General features: G+C 45.3%; 2 protein-coding genes across 4 annotated transcripts in view; one reads left to right on the top strand and one right to left on the bottom strand.

Annotated features, from left to right (window-relative positions):
- The first annotated feature begins 2510 nt into the window (after nt 1–2510).
- On the top strand, nt 2511–20307 carry DOLPP1 (dolichyldiphosphatase 1). Its single transcript, XM_030961203.1, has 8 exons — nt 2511–2601; nt 10640–10740; nt 12324–12408; nt 12668–12767; nt 13503–13601; nt 14873–15001; nt 15518–15607; nt 16464–20307. Exons 1-8 carry the CDS (start codon nt 2526–2528, stop codon nt 16498–16500), a joined length of 717 nt encoding a protein of 238 aa, XP_030817063.1. The 5' UTR covers nt 2511–2525; the 3' UTR covers nt 16501–20307.
- CRAT (carnitine O-acetyltransferase) overlaps nt 17529–22867 on the bottom strand; it is a 17711-nt gene continuing 12372 nt past the window's right edge. For all 3 annotated transcript variants that reach the window (XM_030961198.1, XM_030961200.1, XM_030961199.1), the window contains one exon: nt 17529–22607. In XM_030961198.1, coding sequence (XP_030817058.1) covers nt 22392–22607 — 216 coding nt within the window. In that variant the 3' untranslated portion in view covers nt 17529–22391. The remainder of the gene's footprint in view (nt 22608–22867) is intronic.

The raw sequence follows: 22867 nt of genomic DNA, 5'->3' as shown, positions 1-22867 counted from the left end.
ATTTTTCTGTGGTGGTTTGGCTGCGTTGGGGTGTGGTGTGAGTAGGCTGTGATGAAGAGATAACAGAAATCCCAGTGAGGAGCAGAACCTCTTAAACAGTGTCCAAATTCCTGCAGCATTTACCAGCTTCCCAAACTCTGTGAAGCCCGGACTAAAGCCTGTGGGTTGGTATCAGAGCTGCTTATCTGCTGAGGAAGGCAAGAAAATCATCTTCTTGCTCTCCTGAAACAACTACAGTGAATTTAAACACTTCCATTTTCAAACGATAGAGAAACCAGACTGAATCAGATTGGCTGATTCTTCCACAGTGATTAAAATTTCATCCCTACACTTAAAAATAAAAAAAGTAAAGACGAGTCTCTGTTAGCATTAATGCAAGCCTGTCATGAGCTCAGATATATGCAAATAAAATGTTCATGGATAGGAAAATTTTTGTCTCACGCCACACCCTGATCATTAGTTGAGAGAGTTAAAAGGAGTTTATCTCAGTTTCCATGGAGTCAGACTCCACACTCATTACAGCTCCAGAGCAGCTTTGTGCTTTCTTGTGCTGAGGCACAGAGCAAAGGCTGCTCCGTGTATTGACACTTTTTTCTCCTGTTCAGGAAGGAGTGGGTGAATACAGCAATGAAGCCCACAATTTTCAGTACTTGTCATGGTACATAGATCAAATGTAATCCACTCTGCCAGCATAACTCTACATTCAATAGCTTGGAAAGGAGGAGATTTATTTAACTTGAATAATGAAAGGAGTAAATCACTCATGCTCCCTCATAGCAGTCTTCTGCGACGAACTGAGCTCCTGCAGTAAATATTTTCTCTTTCTTGCCAAATAATAAGACTTTAATGCTATTTTACTTCTTGAAATGCCAGGGAGAATGTCAGCTATGAAGAGCTTGTTGAAATTAATGGGACATAATCATAACTGAAGAGGGTATATTACAACTGCAGGAAAAGGAGTTTTCTACCCTTTTTGAAATCTTAATTAACGGGCTAGAAATCCTGGTCGATGTGCTTCCCTGACACAAATTAAAGGCAACCCCATGCCTTTGTTGATCGCTTCTTGTGGGCCTCTTAAATATTTATTTTTCTATATGTTTTTATTTTTTTAAATATTGAATTAACTTTGGTTGTTTGGTCTGAAGGTGGATTTGCCTTCTGAAAGCTTTTCTGTCCAATGCTGCTACATGTTCTACTTTTCCTGAGGCTCCCCAGGTAAGTCTTATTTCTGGGGTCACATACGGGAACACTCCTTTTGGCTTGGTCTTCAAAGTGATTTCAGTAGTTAAAGGTATTTGGGGGGGAAAAGTATCACCTGGACCGGATGTTTGCCTGGCATTTGCAGAATCTTTAAAGGATTTTCTGCCAGGACTTAGGAAGAAATTGTTCCCTGTGAGTAAAGCCAGGTTGCACAGGGCTTGGAGCCACCTGGACTAGTGGAAGGTGTCCCTGCCCATGGCAGGGGTGAAATGAGATGGGCCTTAAGGTGCTTTCTCAAATAAACCATTCTGAGATTCCATGACTTTACTTCAGGTTTTTACTTTCCTGTGTGCACACCCACACAGGAGCGGGTTGTTCTTTACACCCATGGTTCCTAGGTGTTATATAAAAAAATGCAAATATTCACTTTCAACGGCGCTTGGACATTACCAGTGAATCACTTCTGTGTAGGGCAAAGAGAAATGTGCCCGGGGTAGGGCAGATGTTGATGGTGTGATGTAGAGCTGAATGGAGTAATTCCCTTCGGAAATGAACGATTCTCATTTAAATCCTTATTTTCTTTTTCTTTCTTTTTGTTTTTTTTATTTTCGGTAGATTTTTTTTGTTTGTTTTTTGGTTTGTTTTTTTTTTTTTTAACAGCAACTGTGGCGGCTGCAGAGGGGTGTGAGGGCAGCCCGGGCGGAACCAGAGCGGGGACCCGCGGAGTGTGAGGGATGTTGAGGGGAGCCCGGGCTGTTCCCGCCGAGGTGTGAGGGGAACCTGGGGCGGTTCGCGCCGGGCGTAGGGATGTGAGGGGAGCCCGGGCTGTTCTCACCGGGCCCTGAGGGGAGCCTGGGGAGGGTCGCGCCGGGCGCAGGGATGTGAGGGGAGCCCGGGCCGTTCTCGCTGGGCTCTGAGGGGACCCCAGCCCGGCCATTTTCCCGCCGAGCCCCCGCCTCAGCGCCCCGCGCCCGCCGCGCCAGCGCCGCCGCCGATTGGCTGACAACTGGCGCCAGAACGAGCTGCTGGTTGGCCCATCCGCACGGCACCTCTGGCCAATGACGAAACGCCGTGCAGCCCGCCTTTCCTCCGACTGGCTGTGCCGCTCCCTGTGCCCGCCCACTGCCGGGCCGCGGTGCCGCCAGCCGATTGGCTGAGGCGCTCCCTGGGCTGGATGTTTAATTGGGCGGTGCTAGGCTGCCCGGCGCCTCACCTGCCGCGCGCCGCTATTGGCCCGCCGCTCCCCGCGCCCCCGCCCATTGGCCGCACCGCCCCTCAAGAGCGTCCCGATTGGCCATAGCGGCCCGGCCCGGTATCCGGGTAAGATGGCCGCAGTCGGGGAGTGCTCGCTGCCCGCGCCGTGGCGGCCGGTCTCCCTCACTCACGTCGAGTATCCCGCAGGTAACGCTCCGTTTCGCCGCTGCCGGGCCTCCCCACCGCACCTCCGGGCGCGGCGGGCCCCTTCCCGTCGCCCCACGGCGCCGCCGCGGGCCGCGCTGGTGGCTGCCAAATAGTGAGCCATTGAGCAGCAGCGCTGAGGCGGCAGGGCGCGCGTGCGCGTTGGGGGCGGCGAGGCGCTCTGCCAGATTGAGAGCCGAGGCGGGAGAGGCGGTGCGCATGCGCGGTGGGGGCTCCGGGCTGGGGGGCTGCGGGAGGGGGGGACGGGAAGGGGACCGGGAATGGGCTCGGGGGGGCGGCTCCGTCCCGGGGATCCCGGAGCCGCCCGGCCCTCCGCTGCCGCCCTGCCCGCTCCACACCGCCGCCTCGCCGCCCCTGCAGCCGTCTGGCCATGTGCGGTGCCCCCGGCTTCGAGGCGAGGGTCCCACCCACGGTGTGCAGCTCCCGGTGCCGCCTCAGCAGCTGCCGGTGTCGGTGTCACCTCCGTGCTCCAAGCGCTGCGGGTCTGGCTCGGTGTGTCACCTTGCCGGGGGGCTCTGGGGGCCCTGGTGCCCCCTCAGGGAGCGGGGATGTGCCAGGGGGCCGTGTCCCCCGGGTGGGCTCGGCTGTCGGGGGAGTCTGGGGGCTGTGCTGGCAGCGGGGGTGGCAGCGTGTCCCTGTCCCCGTGGATCTGCTGCTTTGCCTGGGAGCACTTTGGTCAGTCAGCGCTGAGGGAAATGCCCCGAGCACTCCGGGCACAGCAGGTTTTGTGGCTCAGCTCTGGCCAAGGTGGGTTTGTGTCCTGGTTGAGGAGCAGTAGGTGCCTGAGTGCAGGATGGGCTGTTCCAGCTGGGACAGGTGTGATCCACAAAGGTCCTGCACACCAGGAGGGATGAGTTCCTGGCATATGCCTAAACTGTCCCATCAGTACCTGTGGGTCTTTGGAGCTCCTGTGGCTGTTTTGTGCTGTGCTGGGTTTGGGTGCTTGTTATAATCAGAGACAATAGAAAAATGAAGTGTCAGAGTTATAGTATTAACCATTTGCTCAAAATCCAAATCTTGTCTAAACACTGCTCTCAGTATTTCCAGTTCCCAACTTGCCATGGAGTGTTGCTGTATGTCCTGTTTCAGTAGCTGGATTTTAGTTCCTGATGAAAGCTCCTTTCAGCAGTGCAATTCCTAAAGCTTTTAAAGTGCTTAGGGATCTTCTGGGTTGAAAGTGCCCATTTAGCTAGGAGACTTGAAATGTGACAACACTGAAAAAATATCTGGCACTGGAGATACATTATTTCTTGGCCCTCCCCCTTATGGCTGTTTGATGGTTTTCTGTGATGCTTTATGTGAAATATTGACATTTCCTTTTCTGTCTTGCATTTTCCTCCACACTGTCAGCTCCTCTGCCATCCCCCTTCTCAAATATATTAATGTGTCAGTTTGGGAGCGATGGGAAATAGTCTTGCCAGTAGTACTGATATATTCATCTTTGTATCTTATCTCCTTATCTGAACCTGGCAGTATACACAGAGCGTCCTGTGCTCCATTTGTTGGATTGGTTTGGGAAATGAAGGTGGTGGAAATCCCTGCACAAGGGTTATCTGTCAGATCTTGAACAATGTGACATAACGTGAATATTTTCTCTCTGCATTGAGAGCTCTTAGACAGGCAAAGGGAGGAGATGATTGTGTGGAGGGGTAAATCACCACCCAGCTTAGGGTTGTGTTTGGAGGGGATAGGCACTGTGTTTATCTTGGGTAAAACGTGTTCATGAAAGCCTATAAAGTGGAGACAAAGGACTAAAACAATAAAACAGCTGGGGATATAAAAGTTTGTTAATTTATTTTCATAGAATCATTTAAGCTGGAGAAGCCCCTGAGATCACCGAGTCCAGCTGTTCCTCCAGCACTGCCAAGGCCACCACTAAACCGCATCCTCAAGTGCCATGTTTACACAACTCTTAAATCCCTGCAGGCACAGGGAGTCCACCACTGCCCTGAGCAGCTCTGCCAGGGCTGGACAACACTTTCTGTAAAGAAGCTTTTCCTGAAATCCAAGTTAGACCTTCCCTGCTGCAACTTGTGGCTGTTTCTTCTTCTCCTGTCCCTGTTCCCTGGGAGCAGAGCCTGATGCCTGTCCCTCAGCTGTCAGGGAGTTGTGCAGAGCCAGAAGGTCCCCCCAGGCTGAGCCCCCCCATTTCAGCTGCTCCTGGTGCTCCAGATCCCTCCCCAGCTCCATTCCCTCCTCTGGACATGCTTCAGCCCCTCAATGTCTTTCTTGTTGTGAGGGGCACAAAGCTGCCCCCAGGATTTGAGGTGAGGCCTTAGCAGTGTCCAGCACAGGGAGATTTGGTGTCATCAGTGAACTGAGAGTGCACTCGATCTCCTTGACCAGTTCATTAATAAACATATGAAACAGAACCTGCCTCAGAACTGAGCCCAGCCCCAGCTGGATTTGGCTCCATTCCCCCCCAGTCTGGGCCTGGACAGGTTTTTGTACCTGGAAAACAGAGCACCCATTCAAGCTGTGGATGTTCTCCAGGAGAATGCTGTGGAAAGCAGAGTCAAAGGCTTTACTAAGGCAAGGCAGACGACATTTTGGTCTGAAATAATGGCTTGTAGTAAACTGTGGGTCTGAAGCTTTTACCTGGCTTAGGGGAAAGTGCTCTTAACTTTATTTAGAAAGCTGTTTACATTCAGCCTGGGCACATCTGAACTCCAGGTCCATAAAGTGCCTAGATAATGTATATTTATAAAGGAGTGATGCTGGCAGCAGGCTCAGCACAGTGGAGTTAATGCAGCCTCGTGCTGCTGAGAGGGTCGGAACGAGAAATGGATCCTGCTTTTACCAGCATCAATTATTAAGCTGTCTTGGCATGTCATGCACTGCTCTGTGGCAAACAGCTTCGGCTCTTGGCTGATCCCAGAGGCTGCTGAGCTGCTGTGGCAACTGCCTCTGAAAATCTCACATCTTTAAAGATTCCCAGTGCAGAACCCCAGCTTTCATCTGCCTGGGTGATGGTCCTGCTCCCTGGGTAAAAAGCTGTCACTGCTGATTTCTGCCTGGCGGATGAAGCCTGGATTTGGGCTTCTGCTTCTAATTGTGAAGGGGAGAGGTGTCTCCAGAAGGGTGCTCCCTGTTCTGATCTAATGTTTCCTTATCAATAGTGATACATCAAACCCATCCTGAGTTGCTTGTGTGGCTGCACAGCTCTCCAGGGCTTTCTGTGATGTCCACTTTGAGCAAAACAAATGAGAAACAGCAAATGAATGCTGTGGTAATCAACTGCAGACTGGTCTGAGGAATGCAGTCTTGGAGGCCTGACTGAAATACTACCCATAGGGAATGTTAGGATTAAACATAGGGAGAAAAAAATCAGCCATGGCAGTGCTGCCTGCGTGTGCTAAAGCACGCTGCTGCAGAGGACAGCCTATAAAAATATCATCCTGATGCTGCTTTCAGAATTTTTTGATCCTGGAGCTTTTCATATTACCAGCTCTGTTTTGGTGAGACCAAGGAATGATCTGGCATAGTGTCAGGTTGCTGGCAGGTAGGCAGGAATAATCCTTCTTCCCTGTGTCCTTCCAGTAATGAGCTGGTGATTGCATCAGGACTGTGAAGTCCTTTGATGGATGGATAAAAGCTGTATCTCTAATTGTTCTTTGAATCCATTTCCGCTTTGGATCTCACGGTATCTTTGGCACTGAGCTTTGTAGCTTAATGTGGTTGTTGTTTCTTTTCTGTTAAGTCCACTGCTCAGTAATTTCATCACTCTCTCATGAGCAGTGAGAGGCAGCAATTGTTTGCTGTCAATTTCTCCATATAATTCATGACTTTATAGAACTGTTGTATCATCCGTTTTCCTTTTTCAGCTAAAAATCTGATTTATTTGATGTTTTCTGAATGGCTGCTGTTGCATACTTATCTTTGTCCCCATTCTATTTGCCTTTTCTGTGTGTACTCTCCCTTTTTAGCTGGTGACACCACAATTGCATAATAAATTTTTGTAGTGCTGTAACAGTAACTTCTGTTGTGCTCTTAAAAATGTTCTTCTTGCCTTTTTGACTGCTGCAGAGCACTGGGTGCTACTCTGAAAGTATTGGCACACTCTGAGTCTGAGGGTTTTTGTTTGATAACAACTGAACTAAATCCTGTCATGTCATGAGTATAATTAGGGTTGTTTTTTCCCGTATGCATTGCTTTGCATGGGATGACTCTGTGCTGCAGACTTAAAACTCATCTTCAGGGACTTCCTGCCTGTAGGGTGAGTTTCACTGGAGAAACATTGAGTTCCTGGTTTGTTTGGGTTTTTTGTTATTATTTGGAGAAAAGAAAGAAAACTTCCTCTCTTCAGTGCAGCTGGGATTCTTAGAGCTCTGGGACTTTCTGGACCTTCTCACACTGGACAAATTCTTTGAGAAGAGAAACCTGTGCCAAACCTTTTCTCTGCAGAATGACAGAATATTCCCATTTTCCTAGTTTCTCCAGGATGTTTCCTACAGCAGGCAGAGTTGGAGAGGCAGGTGTGCCATGGGTAAAGAGGTTCAAAGGTGCTGTGTCTGTGCTTTGGCTCAGCAGTTCTTGTTGCTTTTCAGTATCAGCACATGCAGCTCCTATAGGATTGTTTGTTCTGATAACCCTCCTGTGCTTCTGTGTGAGCTCACAAGTCAGGGCTCATTCCAGAGCTGAGCAATATCTCCTGGAAGAAGCAGATCCCACTCTTGTTTGGCTGCTTTAATGCAGGGTTTGTGTTTAATCTCCCTGCAGAAGTTATGTCTGATTTTATGCCATAATTTAAAGCCTCCTGTAGATATTGCTGTCCCTCTGCTCGTGTTATGGGGATATGCACAAGCAGAGGAAATTACTCTTTTGTATAATGAATATTAGTGATTTAGTGAGACATGCATACTGCATGTTGTCTGTGCAACTTGCACATATGCGCTTAGGCAAGAACACACAACCAGTGGCAGTGCCACAAATAGATCCTTCAATAGGAAGTGGTGGTGGCAAAGCTCAGTCTTGTGGTAGGATGTGGTTGGGGCTGTTGATTCACATTTTTACATCCTATACAGGTTAAATAGATGTGGTGAAGCTCAGCTATTTCTACCGACAGGATGCTGGGTAAAATGTTGAATTGGAGCAGAAGTAGATGCTGAATGAAGGCTGAAAAAATAGCGTGTGTCTGAGCTATGTATAGTGCTGCACGTACTTATCCCTTGGCTGCCCAAAAATGGGGTAGTTGCATCCTTTATTTTTGCTTTTTGAGCTCCAAATAATGTCCAGGGAAAGCTGGACTGTAAAAAAGCAGAATTTAAAATTAAATGAAACCCAAGATATGTATTAAGTAGATTCTCCTATTGCATTTTTGCAGAGATTTTGTTGCTGTTCCTGCTGGTTGGAGGAACTGCTTTAAAATTCCCAAGTTTATCAAATTAAAGGAAAATTAATTTTTATAAAAAAAGGCAGAGGTGCTGCTTGCTTCATCTGACTGGACTTTAAACTGTGGCTCTCCTGCACGTCTCCTTTCTCTGGGAATAAGTCTCGGAGCGCGCTGGAGCGTGAGAGGAGCCAGGAGTGACAGAAGTAATCACGCTCCAAGGCCCCTGGAGCGCTGAGCAGTGCTGGCCTTTCTCTCAGAGCTCACTTTGCCTCCTCCACTGGGGATTTCCAGTCCTTTCTGAGCTGGGTTAGTCACTGAAGCTCTGCCTTGAGCTGCTGATCCAGTGGGGCTGTTTGTGATGGCATTAGTGTGTTCCTGGGGCAGCTCCAGTGCTGCCTTCAGTGCCCAGCTGTTTATCTGCCTCCTCTGTAGAAAAAGTGGCTTCAGAATGTGGCTGTATTTAATTGCCATTAGGCACAGGAACACGAAGTGCTATTAGTGATATCTGCTCTCAATGGACTGCTGAAATATTTGAGGAGGTTTTCTGTTAAGATTGAGTGAAGGATGTGGTGCCTGTAGGCACGTCTGGGAGTGATGGTGTCTGGTTCCCCTCTCAGGTGTGGTTTTTGTGCCTGTGAAGTCTGGGTGATTTGATTTATTTGGAATGTTATCATGTAACATAACAGAGGATTTTGAGTTTGCCACTGCTGATCCTATTTAAATTAAAAGACTACTTGTTTAAGTACCTTTCCACCATCTGCTCAAGAAATAGAACCCTCTGAGAAGATAAATAATCTGGTTTTATTTCTACTTGACAAAATTATGGCTTTTAATGTGGAAGTGCTAAGCCTTTATGTACCATGGATTAACAGAGTGAGTGGTCTGAAACATGTTGATCTCTTGATGATGAGTTCTCTTTATTTGGCCATGCTGGAATTGAGAATTTTGGAAAGTATTCCTAAGGCTTTCAGGGTAGTTTAATTGTCTCTTGACAAGGTGGCTTCTCTCATGAATTCCTTCATCATTGATGACAGAACTCATTTTGTTAAGAGTTTGTGATTTATGTAAAACCATAAGGGGCTTGATTGTCTATTGCCAAGTAACTGGTACTGTCACTTACATCCCCTTTGTGTTACCATAATCCATTGCTTTGGGAACATTTGGAATGCACCTGATGCAAGACAAACCTGCCATATGGAGCAAGAAAAGTTTCAAATTCAATATCTTCCAATGTTTTTGAGGTTAAAACCAAAGCAGAACCTCACTTCAGTGGAAACCCAGCATGCCTGGGGGTTTTGTCCTCCAAAGGTTCCTCCTTTCACCTAACTCCTGCTAGGAATCCTTGCTGATGATGTTGCTGGTTCCCAAATTTAACCCAGAGTTTGGAATTCCAGAGGCTTCCATGCACTGTACCTGATGTAACCACAACTATGCAACAACATCAGCAGCATGAACTTTGTTGTGAAGGGACAATAACTTCTTTTTTTATCAGTTCCAGCACTCAGAGGCTGAGGTTAAAGTCCTTTTCACCAAGTGCTGCTTTGAAATGTGGCTGTGTGGGCTGGGGAGCCTGGGTGTCTTGCAGTGGAATTGATCTAGGAATGAGTCCAATGCTCAGACTTGCAGAGGCATCCTGTTTCCTTTTGAGAGGAGGGAAGAAAGACAAATTTGTGTGGGGGCTGAGCCTTTTGTGATGGGATGGAGAGGATCTGGTCTGTGAGAACCAATACTCAAAGTACCCATCTCTTCTGCTGCTCTCTGGGTTCATACAGTGAGTTTGTGGTGACTTCTGTATTTAAAGATGCTCTGGCAGACAGTTCTCACTCTTCTCATACAAATTGCTGATTTGGAGCAAAATTGCTCTGATAATTTTTTATGTCCTCAGAATTTGTGCTGACATCTTTTCTCCAAATACTTCTGTATGTGTCCCTTTTTGGGGAAGGGAGACAAGAGAAACTGGGATCAAAATGCACAGCTGCTCCTTACTGCTGCTGCCCACTTCTGTGGCTGTTGTAGCTCAGAATAAAGGTTTTGAGGGACCCCATGACCTCTGTGAGGTCCCATTGCAGTTCCCTGATTCTCCCTGGGGGATAACTAGACTGTTAATGATTTGGGTTGGAGGCCCAAACCCCCCTCTGTGTGGTACAAGTGGGCTACTGGTTAAAAAGGCAGTCTCCTTTATTTCCCTGGCATCTCCTGCTATGTTTAGCTATTTATTTCCTTCCCATTTTGCTAATGCTGGTGTTCGTGCAGACACATGGTGAGACAGATTAGGAAGCTGATCCAGCTGAAAACTAACCCATTTTAGTGAAGGAGTGGGAAAGGGTTTGTTTGGGGACTTTTGCTGGCTCAGAGAAGAAATAGGAATGAGGGGAAGGGAAAGATGCTGCCTCTTTTGCAGCAGCCTGTGCTCGCGTTGGATTAAAGTGGCTCTGGGCCCACACCCATGGTTATTGTTGTAAACTGGGTGTAAATCTCTGCTGAATGATTCCAGGCTCCTTTCACCCTTGATTTTGAACCTGCACGGAAGCTCTGCTGTCTCCCTGTCATTCTGGAAACAGGGACTGGCTGCACTGCTGAGTTTGCCCCTCTGCTCTGTGATGCAGGGCTCTGACTGACCCATGTTGTGGTGGCAGGCAAGTACCTGTGAAGTTCACACTGATTGGTTTCTCTTGTTTGTTTCCCCAGGTGATTTCTCTGGCCAGCTTTTAGCTTATTTGAGTCTTGGTCCAATATTCATTATTGTTGGCTTTGTAACACTCATCATATTCAAGAGAGAGCTTCACACGGTGAGTCCTTCTCTCCCTTCCCAGCCTCTCCTTTTGACAAAAGTCTTTTCCTTTGTCACCTGGGGCTCCTGTATTCACACTTCTCTTTCCCTCTAAAAGGAGCAAGCTGAGGAAAGCCATCTTCCTGTCAGGGAACAGCAGGAGACACTTAGCACCCGTACCAGGTTAAAAGGCTGCTTGGCCTTTTCTGAGTTCTCTGTTACTCTGGTGTGTTTTGGACATTATCTGTCCAGAACCATCGAGGGAGATGTCTGAGGAAGTACAGAATGCTGTTGCAGAGTGAGAACACTCCCAAGATCCAGTAGGATCATAGCCCTGGGCAGCATATGCAGGAAATGGTGTGTGTAACTCAGGGGGATGCACTTTCTTTGAACTACTGAGACAGAAAAGGGGATAAAAATAAAACCTAAAGCTTTCCAAGGGAGTGGATCTGTCTTTAAGGGCTGTTTTTCAAATGTGAGTTGAATACCAGGGGCAGAAGAGACTTGTTTAAATCCAAATTCTTAAAATGCTTTTTATCTGCTCTGCCAGGTAGTTGGGAATCAGTGTCATGGATAAACTCCCTCTAGGACATATAAACCTCTTGTAGCATTTGTCCTCAGTAAACAGATAAAACAGGGGCCACTGAAAGGATTTTGAGTGTAGGGCCACAGTGTCATGGGAACCAGTGGCCCAAGGGACCTGGGAATAGGGAACTCTTAACTAGGGAAGGCAGCTGTACAGTTTTTGACAACTCAAAGGTTTTGTGTTGGCCCAAAAGAGAAAAGAAGCCAGAGTAACTATTGCACAGATGTATAAGCTTCTCAATACAGGGATTTGCTTGGTGGTGGTAACAAGATGAGTGTTGAGGTTGATTCTCAGTTCTTCGTGTGGGAAGTCACCACTGGGCTGGAGAGGGACCCTGGCTGCCTTGCAGCAGCCTGATCTGTGGCTCAGGATGAGGAGTGAAAAATTCCTTCATCATGTGAAATGAGACTGAGTGCTAAGGAGGCAGTGTCATCACCAGCTGGGAATCTGATCACAGCAGCAGGACTAATTTAGGGGAGGTGTATGAACTGTGAAGTTGAAGAGCAAAAATAAATGCTACCAGGTCTGGCTTAGCTCAGAATGTGAATTCCTCTTGGACTGAAGACAGCAGCTTCAAGATGAAAATATTCATAGAAGGAAAAGCCAGAAAGCATAAAAAGTCACCTTTGTTCTAAACTATTTACCCAAACAACAGTGTCTGCACTCCCCCTGTTGGTCATTGGGAAAAGCCAGGTCCCAAAACCTGCCCTATTAAAAAGGTCACTTTCTGCACTCAGTGGTGCAAGGTGCTGGCAGAAGTGCCCTGCTGTGTCATTTTTGTCTTTGTGTGTGTCAGCTGCTGAAAAGCTGCATGTACACAATATGTTGCCAAATAGAAAGTGAGATGAAAATAAATGCTTCTCTTCTCAGGTATAGAATTTGGAAGCCATTGGTTTTAACTCTAGTAGTCAAAAAAGAAAATTAGAAGCATAATGTTTGGGGTTTTGTCAACAGAGAGAGCCTGGTAAGTAGAAGGATCTCTTAGAGGGGATGACACAGCTGTCTTGCCTTCACAGATCTCTTTCTTGGGAGGGCTGGTGTTCAACGAGGCAGTGAACTGGTTAATAAAAAATGTAATCCGGGAGCCTCGGCCGTGCGAAGGTAGGGTGTGCACCATGAGTGTGGTGGTGTCAGGGGAGTTTGGGGTGGAATGCTGACTGAGGGGAGTTACAGGGGTTTTCCCCCTTTGCCTCACGTTGGCTGTGCATGTTTGGGTGTAAAAAGGCTGACAGAGCCTCCTGAGCAGGGACGTGTCCTGGGAACTTTGTGCATGCTCCAGCAGCATGGGCTGGCTTCACATCTGGAGTGTTCCAGCTGCTGACCATACCTTGACCATATTCTTTTTTTCTTCTCTTCCCAGAAGCCCATTCAACAGTGACCACAAAATATGGGATGCCGTCGAGCCACTCCCAATTCATGTGGTTTTTCTCTGTCTATTCTTTTCTGTTCCTTTATTTAAGGTAAAAATTCCGGGTCAGGTTTTGGCTGTTAATGTGTTGAAACACCTGAAATGGGTGGCTCCCTTGCTGGCTGCCACTTGAGTGGGATAATGGAATTAAATCTGAGGACCTGCACAATTTATTGTAGCTTGGGTGGGATTGGAGCATGTCTGTCTCAATCTGAATGTAGGGCTGGAGTTTCTTTTTCTAAGCTATAATGGTGCCCCAGTGTGAGGAAGGAGGTGGGGGAAAGGGAGAAGAACTGAAGAGCTGCTTTCTCATTTTGTCTCGGTTTCAGTGGGGTTATCTATAATCTTTTGGATAATACCAGCTGTCCACTTGCATGACTTTTTAGTTGACTTCCATTACCAAGTACTGGGTTTACCTGTGCTTTAATGAAATTCTTGCTGGGACATGGCTCTGGATGGAGGAAGACAAAACTCACAGTTCCTCCTGGCTCTGTGGGTGATGGAGGGACTCTGTCTTGGCTCCCTCTTGCACGTGCTCAGCACGTGCCTCTCACATCACTGTGAGCATCCTGCCCTCCATCACAGCAACCCCTGCTCACAGCTGGAGAGAAGCACCTGTGGCTTCTTGGCTGCTCTTTAACTGCTGCCAGTGGGACAGATTGCTGCTGGGGTGGGATTGAGCTGCCCATGACCCCAGTGGAGTAAAACTTTCCTAGGGTTTCAGAGGGAGGGAGGTGAGGAGTGCTCAGCTCCCTGCCCTGTGCTAATGGCTCTCCATCTCTTTCAGAATGCACCAAACAAACAACGCGAGGTTTCTGGATTTGCTATGGCGACACGTGCTGTCCATCTGCCTCGTCACAGTGGCTTTGCTAGTCTCATATAGTAGGTATGGAGCAACTGTTTTCTCTTTTGCTCTCACACAGCCTCATGGCCTGTCCCAGCCAGCAGCCCTGGCATTCCTCATCCTGCCTTTGCCACCTGATTCTGCACTGCACTGTACGAGTCAGAGCTGTGTAGAAGTGTTGCCATGAAACCCAATAAACAGAGGTGCTCTGTGTGTGGTGCTTCACAAGCATTTACAAAATCCCAAATCAGCTGAGCTTGTGCCAGTTCCCCACAGGCTCCAGTGCCATGCTCCATCCAGCCTCACTGCCTCGCCCTCTTTCCAGCACTGAGTGTGGAGGCATTGCCCCATCTGGGCACACCAGCATCTGCAGCATGTGGATCCACTACAGATGATCAATCCCACTGTTTTGCTTGATCATTAGTTAATCAAAACACTTATAGCTGTTGGCTTGCAAGATTTAGTTAAGATGGATAAAGAAAATGGAACTGTGATTGTGATTTTTCTTTTTCTCTTTAGTAGATTAAATGTAAAGTGAGCTCCAGTGATTGTAAAAACAGACAAATTCAAGCTAGAAACAGGGTCACATTTTCCACAGGAAAGTAATTACCTGTTGGCACAGTTGACTGTACGCTACAGCTGATTACTTATTACTAATTATTTTAAAAGCCTGACAGGACAAATTTGTCAGAGGTATATGGTCTAATTAAAACAAAATTAGAGGAAATCAAGTGACCTATGTTAGACAGAAGGTGAGATAAGATGATCATAATGATATATGAGCAAAAAGAATTGTGAATGTAGCTTGTGCACACATATAACAGGCCAACAGTGCAGCTCTGAGTGGCTGCAGTCATAGTGAGCACATTGGTCATGCAGCCTCTGTGCCTGTCACATTGGAGATGCCCCAAAATCACAAAAAAAATTGCTGTCCATGTTCTTAAAAGCCTTTAAGCCTCAGGTTTGGTGGCCTGGAAGAGACTTGTCCCATTACTGCCTTTGGAAAAGTCTCTTTTGGAACTAACAGTATTAGTTCTTCAACTGATCCAAAGATGGATGAAGGAGAATGTGGAGGGTTATTGAGTTAAGCTCAAACTAGAAGTGCTCCAAGCTGAAACTGCTGTAGCAGGGAAGAATTTTCCCTATTTTTTTCCCCAGTATTTTTGCCAGCTCTTTACTGAAAAAAGACACCCACTTTTAACACCTGGAGGATAACTTGCACCCATGTCTGTGGGTCCAGTGACACCTCAGCTCGTGATTCTTGGCTCCTTTTGTTTTAAAGCCTGTCTGGTGACTCTTCTCTTCCACTGCAGGGTTTATTTGCTTTACCACACCTGGAGCCAAGTCCTATATGGAGGTGTGGCAGGAAGCATCATGGCCATAGCCTGGTTTGCCTTCACACAGGAGATCCTAACTCCCCTCTTCCCGAGGATAGCTGCGTGGTAAGTCTCTTTATTCTGTGGAGGTTTGTTATGGATGTTAGAAATGAGAATTCCTGGGCTGTGTCCCAGTTTTGCATACTGGCTGTTGTGTAACCTACTTTGTTCCTCCATGTTTTCTTGTGCATGCATATATACAAAGGATCATATGTCCTTGGTAAGGGTGGGGAAAAGGGAATTCAATGAATTGCTACATTTTGTAAAGCCCTACTAAAGCTGTGAGGTGTGGCAGCCTGCTGGAGGAGCTCTGCAAGATGAACAGCAGACCTTTCTTAATGAATGTGTAATGACCCAGTCAAATTGCAGAGCTATTTACATGTAACATAGTCTGGAAATATTGCATAAGGAAAGAAAAAAATATTTTTTTAACATGTAACAAAGAAAATGTAACAAAGCCTGAAGTGATAGAATAGTACTGTTAACTAGGCAGGTTTTGGTTTTGTTGGTTTTTTTAAAATCAAAATTCCAGTGAAGAAAGTCTAATTATTTCCCCCTTTCTACCACATTGTCCTTTTTCAGGCCAATTTCAGAGTTCTTTTTAATCCGAGATACCAGCCTCATTCCTAACATCCTGTGGTTCGAATACACAGTCACAAGAGCAGAAGCAAGGTAAGTTCTGTTGGGAGTGGAGGAGCTGTTGCTGCTCTGACCTTTCAGATGCACTTATGAATTAATTTTCTGATATGTAGCTGATAATTTTCAGCTACTGTGGGTAGAATAGCTTGGAAGTAAGGAAATACCAAGTTGTGGGTTAACGACTGCATCTGAAGGGTGAGTCTGTAGAGGGTGTGATTCAAGAATTTAATCTCATTTAAGTAGCATTTCAGCTCCCTGGCTTATGGTTTTTGCAAGCAGTTGTTTATAATCTTGCCATCCCCATGTGAGCTTGTGTACACTGAGGATGGGGTGGGTGTTCTGAGAGTGTGCAGAGTGGGAAGGAATGATCAGCTTGGTGGGAATAGCAGGGACACTTCAGTTTTGTGTGGAGCTAAGCAGAGGCATACTTTAATCCTCCTGTATTTGCCTCTGGCTTGTTTCAGCCCCCTGGGATGGGGCTGGATTTGGTGGTGTTCACAGGGGTCCCAGGATGAGGGAAGAGATGAGAATCTTGACTTCATGTTTCAGAAGGCTGCTTTATTATTTTATGATATATATTTTAAAAAATGATATACTAAAACTACACTAATGAATAGAAGAAAGGATTTCATCAGAAGGATTGAAAGGAATAGAAAGGAATGATAATAAAATCTTGTGACTGCTCCCAGCCTCGACACAGGTGGCTGTCATTGGTCATCAAGTAAAAACAATTTCACGTGCTGGGTAAACAATTCTCCAAATCACATTCCAAAGCAGCAAAACATGGAGAAGCTGAAGCTTCTCAGCTTCTCAGGAGGAAAGATCCTAACAAAAGGATTTTCCATAAAATATGTCTGTGACAGCTGGGTTCCCCTGTGCTGCCTTGCAGGAACAGACAGCGCAAGCTGGGTACGAAGCTCCAGTGACCGGGACCAGGGCGCGCTGTAATGGACACACAAGAGCAGAGACCTGGGAGCAGCAAGGAGCCTTTTTACAGACGGACCAAAGGAACAGGCAGGGACCATACCCAAAACCTGAAAGCCTTTGCTCTGCTTTAGCAGCTAAGCTGGATGCTCCCTGATGCATGTGGGACCGTGCAGGAGTAGAAACTCATTTTGAACACAGATGCACATGGTTGGATGTACCATCGTGTCTACGTCAGGGGAGGGGGGAGAAAATGCCTGGTGTCGTGTTCGGGGGAGGGAAAACCAAAAATGAATCCTTTCTGTGACTTTTTTTTTCAGCATGAAATATACACACTATTTATTTATTTTTTTAAATTGAACTATTGTTTATGGGGTGGGTGAGGCGTTGATTGTGTGTTTTGCTTTTTTTTTTTTACTTTTTTTTTTGGAAGAAGATGACAAAACTATAATCTCAAGTTGGTCATGTTTAATTAGGGCTTCTAATTCTTACATGGTTCTTAGGAGGGAGGGGATCTAGGAGGGGTGACCAAGACAGAAGGGAGAAGAAGACTTTCCTTTCTGCAGTCAGTTTGGGAGATCAAAATCAATTCCAACTGTACTTTGTACAGACAAAAAGACAGACTATAAAGATCTAATTTTTAACACTAGTGACAGTTCTGCAGGGAATCCTGCACGGATACCAGTTAAGAGGAGTGTGTGTGTAAAACAAAGAAAAACACAAATATACTGACTCTTATTTTTTTTTCCACTGCTGCTCCTGTTGTGTAATTAGCAAGAGTGTCCTTTTCAGAATCTCTTCTAGGTGGCAAGACTATCATACATATCTCACATTTATTCCATCTCTTCCTTTATACTTTTATTATCTCAGGGTTGCTGTGATCTGTACAGCTTTTGTTGTACTGATTGTGCTGAGGGCACTGGGAAGCCCATTGGTTATAAGCAGTGCTGTGCTCCAGTGAGAGTCAGCCCAAAGCCTTACAAAATTCCGTTGCTGGTCTCTGTCTTAAGCACTGGATTTTTTTTCCTGTTAAAGCTTAAGGGAGGGATTTTTAAGAATGAACATAGTGACAACCATAAATGAACAAGGCAAATGACTAATACCTAGCTCAGCTGCTCTCTGAATTACTCCTTGAAGAGCCCTGTTAGACTCCATCCATGAACTCCAAGTAGGGAATTTATCCTAGCAGAGGCTCCATCACAGTAGCTTGGTTGGGGTTCTGCAGCTGTAACCTTGAATGCTGAACTCCTACCAGCAAGTTTTGCTCTCCATCCTTCTTCCATGGATTGTGCGTGGGGCCGGTGGCGCTCTGGGTGCTGTGTCTCTGTGGGAGTGTGCCTGCCATCTCTGTGTGCTGGTGATGCCTACGACCTCTGTGAGCCATCAGTGACCTGCCAAGGGCTATACTCACAGTGCTTCAGGGCTGTGCATGGACACTTTCTGTATTTCTAGTATATAATGCAGCAGTTCAAGTGTAACTACAGAGAAGTATTTATTCAAAGCACAATTGACTTGAACTTTCACAGATAAAGGACAGCTTCTGAACTGGCTCAAAGGTCATCGGTGTGCCTTCGATGCAGTCATGAGCAGAGGTAAAATGACTGTCACATCTCAGTCTTGCTGCTTGTTTTACTATCTCCACTTTAATCAGACTCCTGCATTATAAAGCTGCTTGAAGTCAGATTTTTTTTTTCTGTTCATCCTGGTTATTTTTTTTTAAGTTTTCATCTGTGCCTGTTGCTATAGGAGTTTGTGTGTTTGTGTGGAGCGGGAGCTGCTGTTGGACACTCAGAGTGTAAACTGTAGAAAGTGATCCTGATTCAGGAGATCAGGAATGAAGGCTGTTTAAATTTCTGTGTTTAAATAGCTACGGGTAGTAAATTAACTGTTTTCAGTTGGTACAGCAAGTAGATATATATATAAATTTTTTAAGAACTGTTTAGCATAACATAAGCAATCCTGTAATATCTGAAGGACCCAAGCACTGGATCTGCTTTGAAGGTGCATCATAATCAAGAGGCATCTTGCAGCTTTCACAAGGACATTTGATCTGCCTTAGACCAGCTCTGTTGGGATGAGACAGGACATCAGACAGGTCCCGTGACATGGTGGTACCATATGTTTCAGTCTGAAAACTGGTACTTATGTCTAGCAAAACCATTCATTTTCTCTTTATATCTTTTGTAAGTGCACTGACAAAGCCAGAACAGAGATCACACCTCTCTTCCAAGGTTGCTGAAGGAGTGGATTGTTTCAGGAGTGGCTTAGCACTTCCCCAGCCTCTCGAGCTGTTACAACAGACTGCTGGAAAAAATAAATATATGGAAACACCTATTGAGCATAGGGAAGAGTGTTCATCTCCTCATGGAGAGCAGTGCAGCGTAAAAAGCTGTTCCACTTCATGTTGCCTTCAAACCTAAGCTTCCTACAGTAATTCTTAGGAGTGAGGGAAAGGAAGAAGAGCTCTTGTAAGACACTGTAATAAACTCTCCTCTGTTCTCTCTGAATTGTTTGTAATCTGCATCTTCTGCCTACTTTTGCTGTACCTTTTCAGAAATCTTTGCAATACTTGATATATGGTAGAAATTCCTTAGTGATTCCATGGATTTTCTTAACTAAATGGTGCTGTGCAGGAAAAAGATTTGAGCTCTGCCTTATTATCCTACACTTATATGAAATCTCCTGCCACTAGTTTTCTGAAACTGAATGTTTTCTTTGGAATATGTGGCTTTGCAAGCAGATGCTTTCTCTTCCTCCCCTGTACTCAAGGGGGCTGGATGGAGATATGACAATAAAAGGAAGGTGACAGAATGATGTGGTTCACTGTTCTTGCTGTCCCCACACAATCATTGTCCCATTAAGGGCAGTTATGTAACTTCTGCAGTGTTTAAGCAGTTTTAAGCCTTTTTGTAGCATTTATCTGTTTATTGTGTCCCAGTTTATTCAACAAACATTTCCAAACTTTGCATGACATGGATCCCACTACCCAACAGTATTTAACACAGCTAACCAGCAAAACATGCAACACTACCAGGCTGTGTCAAAAATTGCACTCACCCCAAGAGTTATCTGAATATTTTCAGTCTACGAGTTTCTGAAATAATTTGTTCCAAATCAGTCATTTTTCTGGAGCTTTAGTTTCTTCTGCTTAATGTGCCTTTAAGACAATGGGCATCTCTTGATAAAACAATCAGAAACAGGGAGAAGAGTATTCAGTAAGTCAACAGTGAAAAAATCTTGAAGATACAAACCAGAAGGACATCACATTTTAGAACTTGTACAATAAGAAAAGACTTTCTAAAGGAAAAACCTTGTAATGATTTTAGTGTCCTTTCAAGCACTTTAAAAATCAACCTCATTCATCTGAATTTCAGCTCTGTGTTTTAGTAAGGATGCATTAGGTGGTTTATGAATCTTGTATCTCTTTTAGTCTGCTCCCTGCAGCTGTACTCTGCTGAAGCTAGTGGGATGTCCAGATTTAGTTCCAGAATAGATCAATCCAATCTTCTGAGGTACAGTCTTCATCAGCACATGCTTATGCTTAGTCTTTAATAGGCACTTTGCTTTGAGAGCCTTCCCCTTTGAGACAGAAATGGAAAAGGGCCAGTGTTAAATACTTCAGTAGTGCTACTTGTGCTTGAAGGCATTGCAGACATGGAAAAATAATTCATCCCCTGGTAACAGAGGCTGATTCAGTATGGGGGGAGGATTACTTTGGCAAAATGAATATTTTTTTCCATGTAAAAGGCTCCATGAATCCAGATGTTATTCCAGTAAGGTTTGTTCTTGTCTGTAGTATTTACACAGTCACTTAGAGTTTGATAATACTGAGTATCCTCTAGTAGTTTTCAGTCTGATTGATACAGAGGAGTCACCAGAGCAGGGATTTCTGCTTGCAGGTCTGCAGTGCTCCTATTCATGTTTTTAGGCTATCTCACTCCATTCAGGATTCTTCTAAAAGATCAACTAAATCCATGTAGATGATGTGAAAGTGGCAGTTCAATCAAGTTCAATACAATCACTGGCTGTGCAGGTGAGTTTCAATTAAATTTTCCTCTTTTAAGGTATGTTATTAGGTATAAGATAGAAGCTTTGAAATAACATCCTTTCAGGAAAAAAATGCCAAGAGCATTGGCATGTATATTTTGAGAAACAAATTAGAATTATTTTTTCTTCTTTTACTTTAAAAAGCTTTAGTGCAAATTTGTTCATGTATGTTCATCAAGGCACTTTGATCATGTCCCTTGCAATTATTTCCCTGTTAACAAAACAGGCCATCACACTCCTAATGCTTCTTATTTATGGTGACATCCCAGCAGACACATCTTGAAGGGTGTGCAATTTAAATACAGAATTCCTACTGCAGAAAGAGCACTAGAATTCTTTATTACCATATGGTTTTACTAAATAAAAGTGTAGTCAGGAGCTTGAGTTCTGACAGATGGGTTGGAAGTAGTTCCTATGCTACCATTGTATGTTAATGTTTATATATAATCTTTTACTGTCTCAAGTTTGTCAACTGAACATAAAAACAGTATCATATGAGTATGTTCTCTCACAGAATAAAGCTGACACAAATTGGAGTAGTATTTCAGTAAGAAATAACTCCCCAGAGTGGCAGAAACGGTGCTGTGCAGGAACAGTGCAGAAAAAGCCCTACAGCTTTCTTCCTGTTTTTCAACATTTTATGCCTTGTTACAGCAGAGTGAAAGAAGGGTTTCTGCAGCTGTTTTTCCTTTGCCCTTTAACAGATTTCAACTCTGTGGGCCAGGAATGGAAGTATGTGTTGGAGTTCCTGATCAGAAACATCCTTATTTGTCCGCAGCTCAGGCATAACATTGTGCACAAAAAGGCTGTTTCTGAAAGCAAGGTGTAAAACCACATTGGGTTAATGTGTGTGTCCTGAAGGACATCAGGCATGTGGCTTGTTAATAAAGAGTCAGCATCTTTTTCTTTTCCTCAGCTCCAAAGAAAGGTACAATGAAGCAAGTCCTGCTAAATGCCTAGGAAATTCCTTCTCATCTCTGCAGATATGAAGGTACCTAAAGCCAAAGCTGGCAGAACTTACATGAGGAGAGTTTTGTAGAAGGTTTATGAGGAAAAAGCTTAAGGCTGAGCTGGATGATCAATGGTAGGACCATGGCAGGAAGCTTAACAAAAAGCCCAGACCAAGAACAACAAAGAAAATAACCTGAAACAGTAAAAATCACCTCAGTTTGTATCAAGTCATGTCCTGTGTTAAGAGGGTCAGGGTAAGACGAAGGAGATCCCAGTGTCCTGAACAAGGGGAAAGGAACATTCCTGTAGAGCCTGTACTGGTTGGAATGCCTGGGATAAGTAGTGCAGTGTACTCTAACAAGACTGGATCTGCTCTGGCTAAACTTCCTTCTCCCCTTGCTGAAGCTGAATGATGAAGGCTTTGCTGGAGCAGTAGAAAAATCTTCAGTCAAGACTGGAAGATGCTCTTCAGAAGATGAAACCAGGAAAAAGACTTGGTCTTACAGTAGTTCTATCATACAATAATCATTCCCTGCTTCTCATGGACAAGAACTACCTTCCTTACCAAACGGATTTAGACACTGGCAAGGACTGTGCTTTCTGTATTCCCTTACAGTAGTTTTCATAAAAATCATATTTGCGTCCTCTTTGAGGACAGGAAGGTGCACTTTGCATTGATGGGAGAGGCCCTCTCAGTTCTACTTTGGTTTGGGGCAGTGTTTCCTCTCACTACAGAGTCTGACATCTGTGGGTGACTATTCTGTAACATCTTGCTGAAAACAAATGGTAGATACCTTCTTAGGTTCCAGGGCAAGCTGTTCTCTGAATCGTTTTCTGAGGAACTGGGAGCTTCAGTGCATCAGGGATAGCCCATTTAACAGGGGGGGTTTCCCTCTTACAGTTTGGATTTGGGAGCAGCCTGGAGCAAGATCCTCATGTCTAGCAGTGCTTTCTCAAGGTAATGTGCCATGCGGGCTGCGTTTGTGTCAGCACAGCTATTGAAGGCTGAAATTGCAAAGTTGATGTGTTCCTCCATCGGATTGTAACACACTCCGTAGCCATCTGGAACCACGGGACCAAAACACATCACACAATCTGTCTTGGCTGGCACCTGTGGAGACAATGTGATTAAAACCTTCTGACCAGTCAGAGAAAAATGAAACCATCACATGGAAATAGCTCTGTCAACAAAGGAAACTCATCTCATTAAACTGCTGTAGTAGGGCCTTTGGTCACCCTCACCTCCCATCACATGTGCTGGATCCTACCATTTATCAGCAATGTGTTTTCCTCTGCATTTGCACAGGAGTGCCTCTCCCCAGGGCAAGCTTGTAGTAAGTCACAAGTAGAATTATTCAGTAAGAATCAGAG

This window comes from Camarhynchus parvulus, chromosome 17 (genome assembly GCF_901933205.1).
Source record: "Camarhynchus parvulus chromosome 17, STF_HiC, whole genome shotgun sequence".
In the NCBI taxonomy this organism is placed as follows: domain Eukaryota; kingdom Metazoa; phylum Chordata; class Aves; order Passeriformes; family Thraupidae; genus Camarhynchus; species Camarhynchus parvulus.
Note: the sequence above shows the minus strand (reverse complement) of the source record. Positions and strands in the feature narration are given on the sequence as shown.

Coding starts and splice junctions, on each gene's coding strand:
- DOLPP1 (XM_030961203.1), top strand. CDS start 2,526: ATGGCCGCAGTCGGGGAGTGCTCGCTGCCCGCGCCGTGGCGGCCGGTC. Junction 10,741..12,323: donor TCAAGAGAGAGCTTCACACG/GTGAGTCCTTCT, acceptor TTGCCTTCACAG/ATCTCTTTCTTGGGAGGGCT. Junction 12,409..12,667: donor GGAGCCTCGGCCGTGCGAAG/GTAGGGTGTGCA, acceptor TTCTCTTCCCAG/AAGCCCATTCAACAGTGACC.